At 52.5% G+C, this 7,912-nt stretch overlaps 1 protein-coding gene across 1 annotated transcript in view; it reads left to right on the top strand.

The window, feature by feature from the left end:
• SCIN (scinderin) overlaps nucleotides 1-6,799 on the top strand; it is a 47,599-nt gene extending 40,800 nt beyond the window's left edge. The window contains exons 11-16 of the mRNA XM_043967094.1: nucleotides 291-461; nucleotides 2,700-2,877; nucleotides 3,270-3,391; nucleotides 4,185-4,262; nucleotides 5,664-5,724; nucleotides 6,359-6,799. Coding sequence (XP_043823029.1) covers nucleotides 291-461; nucleotides 2,700-2,877; nucleotides 3,270-3,391; nucleotides 4,185-4,262; nucleotides 5,664-5,724; nucleotides 6,359-6,486 — 738 coding nt within the window. The 3' untranslated portion in view covers nucleotides 6,487-6,799. The remainder of the gene's footprint in view (nucleotides 1-290; nucleotides 462-2,699; nucleotides 2,878-3,269; nucleotides 3,392-4,184; nucleotides 4,263-5,663; nucleotides 5,725-6,358) is intronic.
• The last annotated feature ends 1,113 nt before the right edge of the window (nucleotides 6,800-7,912 follow it).

Genomic DNA, 7,912 nt, shown 5'->3' on the forward strand with positions numbered 1-7,912 from the left:
GAAATCTGGGGTTTCCCTGTGGCTTGAGGGATTTCCACGGCTTCATAGAATTAGGCAAAGAGGTAGAAATAAACAGGTCATCTGGACCCACTCCTCCCCCACCCCCTCATGAATTGTGTCCACAACTCCCCAACCAATGATCATCCAGCCTGTTTGCAGACTCAGTCCAGGGGGGGGGGGGGGCATGGCTCACTACTTCCAAAGCCACCCATTCTGATCCTGGAGCATTCCCACTCCCCCAGCAGTATCTGCCTAGTTCTCCCTTTTCTCAGAAGAACCTCTTTCCTCAGGTCCGTGTCTCTCAAGGCAAGGAGCCTGCGCACTTGCTGAGCCTGTTCAAAGACAGACCCCTCATTATTTACAAGAACGGGACTTCCAAGAAAGAAGGACAGGTGCCTCCTGCCCCTACACGCCTCTTTCAGATCCGTCGGAACCTCGGCTCCATCACCAGGATCGTGGAGGTGAGGGTCGGTCATGCATTCAGTGAAACGTAACTCATCTGAGGAACTGCTCAGAAATATCAGCCCTGAAACTTGGGTTCTGATTCTCACTAGCTGTGTGACCTTGGGCAAGTCCCTTCCCATCTCTCAGCCTGTTTCCTCATCTGTAAAAAGGGCATGATCTTGGCATCTACTTTTATGTTTGCTGTGTGAGGCTCCGAGGAGATGATGAATGGGGAGTGTTTCCCTGGCCTTATCAGTACCCTTATCATCATTGTTTGTTATTACAAGTGTCTGACCATTACAAATTGTAACATCGATTTTTTTTTTTTTTTGGTGAGGCAATGAGGGTTAAGTGACTTGCCCAAGGTCACATAGCTAGTAAGTGTCAAGTGTCTGGGGTCAGATTTGAACTCAGGCCTTCCTGAATCCTGGGCTGGTGCTTTATCCACTGTGCCACCTAGCTGCCCGTGTCAGATCATTACAAAGTCACCATTGCCAAAGCGGGTCAGGCCTTCATTCTGGCTTGGGCCTCAAAGATGGGACATCAAACCCTAATCATGACGTCACAGGGCCTAAGGGGCTAGGTTTCCCTGGGGGAAGCATCAGGAAGCTGGGATTCCAGTCCCAGTGGACACATCACTTTACTCCTCTGGGCCCACATTCTTTGTTGATAAAATTGGGTGGCTGATTGCTGCCTCATTTACCCCACTGGGCAACAGTGGGCTTTGGGGCCTCCTCTCCTGTACTTGGGCCCTGCTCTGGGTCCCTGCCCTGTCTCCCCTAGTCTTTACAGTCATAGGTGCTTCCCACAGCCTCACCAAGCCCAGCCTTCATCCTCCATCCCTCGGGAGGGTTATCTTATCCATTCTTCGGCTGCCCCATTCCCAGTGGGAAGCACCACCCTCCTCCCCACCCTAAGTGCCTTCCGGGCAGGGAGGAATACAGTCTGGGGGTGGGGAACCCACCCCTGTGGGTCCAGGATGAAGCCTCAGTTCTGTGCCTTTATTCACACTATAAAAGGTGGCCTGCTCCCATTAGGGAAGGGCTGAGGCCCAGCATGGCTGGAGCTGCCCTTGGACTTGCCCTAGTGTGTCTGTAAACCTCCAGGAGGGGCTGAAATGGGCTTCCTGGTCCTGAGATCTGGGAGGCTCTGGACAAACACGTGGGGCTAAAGACGTCCTGGTCTGGCTCCCCATGGCCCTGAGATGAAACTCCAGCTCCTCGGCCCTCACCTCCACGCCCCTGGCACACCGGCCTTTCTGCTCTTCCCTAGTCCCTTGTCCCTCGTCCCTTGGGTCAGCCTCACAACCCCGGGCTTCCCTCGGTGGGCTCACATGCTCTCCCCCCACCCCCACTGAGGGTGTTTTCATTTCCTATCAGTCTTGCCATGGCTCATTTGTAAACTTGCTGCACTCACATATAAGAACAGCAGCTCCCTGAGCTCAGGACACCCCTCACACTGCTCCTGGAAGCTAGCGGGCCCATAAGAAATGCTCGCCTATTGATTAACAATCTGCCCCATCGCTTTTCAGCGAAAGCAGGTGCCTCTGCTCCCCCATCTCCTCTGTTCAGCCAAACCTGAGGGTCAAAAAGCCTAATGCACCAGCCATTGTGGATGGTCTGGTGCATTGGAGGCGCACCATGGAGGCACACCAGGGATGAGCCCATCCAAGGGACAGTCCTGAATGTAGGAAATGGAGCTTGAAATGCTCCTAAGAAGAGGAAAGGGGGTGGTGAAGGAGCACGATGCCTGTTCTCACTTCCTGTTGAGTTCATGGGAGGGGGGAGCAAGATAGGGAGGAGGAGAGGTCTCTGGGAGGAATGGGAAGCTCAGGGCATCCATCAGAGGAGTCTGAGCAGAGAGCCATGGCCTGTAAGTAGCAGCCACAGTGTAGGAGCTTGGTGGCTGGGGGGGTCATCTGGGGAGTTTAGGATGTCAGAGTGTTGTGATGGGGAGAAAGATGGACAGATGCTCCAACTAGAGTGGCCCAGCGCCAAGATGGCGGTGGGGCGCAATGGGAGGCGGGTGCCCCAAGTCCAGGGCACCACAACCTTCAGGGGTCAGCGCATGGGAGACTAATCTGAACAGCAACACGGACAGAGCCAACAGCGAGGTATCAAACATTTCAGCATCTCATTGGAGCTCAGCCACCCTATGCTGTGCAGTAGTTTAGATGGGTGTCATCCCCCCCATCTTTCTGGCTATGGAGAGGCATACCACCCCCTCACTGGGCCACCATCTCCTTTGGATTCTAGGTGGATGTGGCCGCAGATTCACTGAATTCCAATGACGTTTTTGTCCTGAAACTGCCCCGGAATAGCGGCTACACCTGGATTGGGAGAGGAGCCAGCTCAGAGGAGGAGAAGGAAGCTGAGTACCTGAGGAGTGTTCTGAAGTGCCAGGCCACCAAGATCTCCGAAGGTCAAGAGCCAGGTGTGTGACGGAGGCCAGAGGCCATTGTCCGCAGCTTGGTGGGAGGTGGGTCCTGCGCTGGCCTGGGCCTGGAGGGGGCCCAGCTCGAGCTCCCCTCAGAATTAGGGGATGTTGGGGGCAGCTAGGTGGCACAGTGGATAAAGCACCAGCCCTGGATTCAGGAGGACCTGAGTTCAAATCTGACCTCAGACACTTAACACTTACTAGCTGTATGACCCTGGGCAAGTCACTTAACCCCCATTGCCTCACCAAAAAAAAAAAAAAGAATTAGGGGATGTGGCTCTCCATTCAGAGCCATTAAAGGCAGGAGCAACAAAGTCTAAGGGAACAGCGAGCAATTGCTCCCCGCACTGCAGGGGTCCCTTCAAACCTTTCTTGTGTGTTTTCTACAGAGGAATTCTGGGCTGCTCTGGGCGGGAAGAAAGCATACCAGACATCACCACTGCTCGAAACCCAGGTGGAAGACCACCCTCCTCGGCTCTTTGGCTGCTCCAACAAGACGGGCCGCTTTCTTGTGAGTATCTCCCAGGCTCTGGGCTTCCTGACACGTAGGGGACCCTGGGGCAGAGCCCCCCCCCACCCCGGAGCAGAGACCCCTGGGCCGAGCCGGCCCAGCACTCTGGGGGGCTGATGCCGTCCACCTGCAGGTGCTTAGCTCCCTTTCCTGGGTCCCCTGCTTCATGAAATCATATTGATTCCTCAGCTCCTGGCGAGGCTCACGGTAGTCTGAGGTGTGAACCTGAGAGCTTCGTCCGCTGGCCAGCCCAGAGAACCCTCCCAGGCAGAGGCTGAGCAGCGATGCTCATCACACTGTGTTTTCCCTAGAATGAGGCAACTTTTCATTCTGGAAATTCATGTCCATGTGGAAGCCCTCATTTGAAGGCGTCTGTTCTTCATGTGATGCTTGTCAAAGCAGTGGGGGCTTTTCTTGATGTTTCTTGTTCAGGAGACTGTCTTATGATGATCATCGCAGTGAAGGGAAAAATCAGTGGGGTTCACCCTGGTGTCCTGTAAATAAAGGTGTAGCCCTTGCTCCCAAGGGAGCCTGATGAGCTGGCGTTGGAGTTGGACAGAACTCGGGTGTGGCGCAGGGGCCGCCGTGTGGGAGGGCGCCACAGAGATGGTGGTGGTGGTGTGATTATTATCCACAATAACAGCAAACATAACAACAATGACAAGCAGCCCCTGGGGCTAAGACGGATTTCCTGTGCGCCCCACTTCCCGTCACAGGCCTGGATAGACTCACTATTATCTGTTGAATCAAGTGGGGAAATGAAGGTATAAAGACAAGGTGGCCTATGTTTCAGATTGAGGAGGTTCCAGGAGAATTCACCCAGGATGACTTAGCGGAAGACGACGTCATGCTGCTGGATGCCTGGGAACAGGTAACACCTGAGCTCTGTGGCTGACCTTGCCCTTGCCCAGGAATGATACCTGTGTGTCTGTGTAGAGAAAGTGGTGTCATGTGGGAGCAGACCCAGCTTTGGCTCCCCCTCAGTCTCTCAATGGTGGGTTGTCTCCCGATGCGCCATCTTCCCCTGCCTCTTCACCTTGCTTTTCTTCAGTGGCCCCCTAGCCCAGGGGGGCCTCTGGGGGCAGATCTTCAGTGTTGTGTTACCTGCCCATCACCAGCTCCATCATCCACAGCTTTTACTGCTCAGGTCAAGGCTGGGGAGCAGTTGGGAGCTCCGATAGGTTTATCTGGCTTTGCTCCCCACACTTGGGCTCCTCTCCTTTGGACACTCATACTTTGGTTTAAAGGTGCTGGGGTTTGCGCATAAACGTCCCTGGGCTGTCATAGTGTGGGGTCCTGATAGGACGGTGGTAGGGGGTGACCCACTAGATGAGCCAGGAAGTTAACTGTAATGGATACTTAAAGCCTCAGCTTAGAGTAAGCAAATGAAAGCTTGTGATGCAATGGGTGAAAGTTTGCTCTAGATCAGCAGTAGAGGCAAGAAGAGGGGGCACAGGGTAGTGGACAGAGCTAGCCTTGGGACCCGGAAGATCTGGGTGCAAGTCCCACTTCTGGAATATGCTGGTTCTATGGCCCAGCATTCCACAGAGATCATCCGATGGAGAGAAGGTGCCAACCTGCTTGGGATGGAAGTCTCCCCACCCCCCATCCTGACAAAATCAAATGTCTGGGTAGAAGGAAGAGGAGAAAAAGTACCCCAGGGGACTGAAGAGCTTAGAAACCTCAGCCTTGTGTACAAAATATGAGCTCTCTTTGATTTTTATTCCCAATTAGTCAATCAGCAAGCATTTATCAAACCCTTGCCTTGTGCAGGGCATACAAAGGTGACCAGGTGAGTCAGGCTGCCGTAGTGGCCCTCAGGTTCCCCAACTGGTCCTGATCAAGCTGGCTTGGGAATCTGGTCATAGGCCCCGACCACTGCCCTGAGCGGGTCATTCAAGGCTGAATGTCCCACATCCACCCAGTTGGGTCACTTGAGGAGACTGAAAAAGGGTTTGTGGCGCCTGTTTCCTCTGAAGGCTGTAGAGTCGTCGAGACTTGATGCTGTGGGTGAGAGGGTAACATTCCTCCCAGCCTCCTTCTGGCAGGGTCTGGTGTGTGGTCAGACGCTTGGATGCTTCTGCCGCTCACACAGCTACAAAAGCTTCAGCACTTCTGCCAGGAAGCCACCTCGGCCACAGGGATTGCACATCCCCTCAGGTTTGGGGGCCTCACTCTCCAGCACAAAGTCCCCGAGAGGGATGATGTGGGTTTAGAAGCTCCTTCTCCACAAGGAGAGCAGGCCATGACCACTTTCTTTGTGTCTGCTTAGATATTTCTCTGGATCGGCAGAGAAGCGAATGAAGTGGAAAAATCAGAATCCATGAAGTCTGGTAAGGGGCACCCTCAAACTCACGGCCTGGGGGTGGGGGAGGGGGTGGGGCCAGGAGCCTCTCCCCCGTGGCAGCATGTTCCTGGCTCTGCCTCTTGGGGTCACCCTGCCCCCTTCCACCTGCTGACCCTTCAGACTCTGTACCCCCCCATCAGACTGTGCCCCACCACCTCCACCCCAGTTCCCCCAAACACGTCTTTTGTTTCCTTGATGCCAAATGTGGGGTGGATGGAGTGGTTACTTAAGGCCCCCATGAGTATGTGACAGCTGTGTGCTTGTCGCCCCCTGCGCCTCTCTCAGCACGGTGCCCAGCACACAATAGGCACTCACTGAATGCTTACCGGCTGCAAGGCTGGCATGCATGTGTGTGTTTTTCTGGAGCCACAATGAGGGGGTTCTTTTCCAGTAGGGGGGCAGCTCAATGTCACAGAAGACCATGAGACAGTAATGCCCCCCCAAGGCATTCCGTGCTATGGCTGGAGTCCTCCAAGGGAGGGCGGCCTTGGGGTCTCGCCTTGGCCACGACCTCAGCTCTTTCCTTGGGATAGCATGGATTCTCTTTGGGGCCGTTGTTGTTCTTGCCCAGTTAAATCACAACTGACCAGCCCTGACACTGTCGGTCACTCTCTTTATAGCCAAGGCCTACCTTGACACGGATCCTTCCGGGAGAGACCGGAGAACTCCCATCATCATCGTCAAACAGGGGTACGAGCCTCCCACGTTCACCGGCTGGTTTCTGGGCTGGGACGCAAGCAGATGGTAAAAACAGGGCATTGGAGAATTCCTGGCCAAAGGCAATTTTGTAAGGACCACCACCTCAGGCCGGACCCCCTTGTGTATGCTGCATATTTTTCATAAGCCAGGACTTCTTACACTGATGGCAGAAAGGACAGACTCTGATGGGAAATGTTGGGTCATCAGGTTGGGCACATGGGACCCCCATGACTTTTCAAAGGCAGACACTGAGACCTGACAAGGCTGTGGGATCATAAGGGACTTTAGAGGCTGTGGAGTCAAAGCTTCTCATTTGAAAGGTGAGGAAAGGGAGACTGGGGAGGGGGGGAGGGGCTCAGTGGCAGAGCTGGGGCTCAAACCTTGTCTTCTGAGATCCAGGATAGGACCCTGGCCAGCACAGCTGCCAGCACCTTATACTGGAAAATGTTCTTTGGGTCTGGTGGGCTTCGTAAACTGGGAAATTGTGTGCCTGCCAAGCCCTTCCCATGCCCATCGAGAAGCAGCTGTGATGTCTTTTCCAGGTGACATGTTTTCCCAAAAGAGATCACCTAAAAATTCTGCTCGTAGTAAACTCTTAATCAGTGTTGATTGAATGGAATGATGCTTGTAAGAATATAGCAGGAGGAAGATTGACTTCATTAAGATGGCTTAGTTTCTTTTTCTTCTTTATTGAATATAAATTTCTATGTAATTATGCCAAACATTTTCTAACAAGAACATCATTTTCTAATTATTAGTCTAACTTTCCTGGGCTTTTGAAAAACAAACTAGTTTTTTAGTCTTTTTAAAATCATGACTTTTTAGTAAAAAACAAACAAACAAAAAAGGATTTTGCTTTCATGAACTTGGAAATCTATTTAGTAATAGAAGATAAAATCTTTAATAAGGCTTTGAATATTAAAAGAAACAATTGCTATGAGTGCCTCGCATAGTGACAATCAGATCCAATTGTCCTCAGCTCCTTGTACTATTACATGTGTTTAAGTATTTAAATACATGAATAAACATGAATATTAAATCCATTATGTCTTTAATTTGTCCTTAGTTACTTTATTAATGCTGTTGGCTAATTCTTGATTGATCTTACACACGAGTATAATGATAGCAAATTGCCTAACTTGGTTCTTACAACAACCCCGGGAGGCAGGTGCTGTTATCCACCCCTATCTTACAAATGAGGAAACTGAAGCAAACAGAGTTTTGACGCCTTGCCCTGGGTCCCAGAGCTGGTAAATGTCTGAAGCATGATTTGAATTCAGGTCTTCCCAGCTCCCAGTGGAGCCCTCATCTAGGAAGCCATCCAGCTGCCTCTGGCGGAAGCCGTGAGCGGAGGGAGGGCGGGCCCAAGGCCCGTAGACAAACCGAGGCCCGTAGACAAACCGCCAGGCTCCCATCACACACTTCACCACTGCAGCCTCTTCCCACAAGCTCTGCTTGGACCAGCCGCCTTCATG

The sequence above is a fragment of the Dromiciops gliroides genome, chromosome 5, assembly GCF_019393635.1.
Source record: "Dromiciops gliroides isolate mDroGli1 chromosome 5, mDroGli1.pri, whole genome shotgun sequence".
Classification (NCBI taxonomy): domain Eukaryota; kingdom Metazoa; phylum Chordata; class Mammalia; order Microbiotheria; family Microbiotheriidae; genus Dromiciops; species Dromiciops gliroides.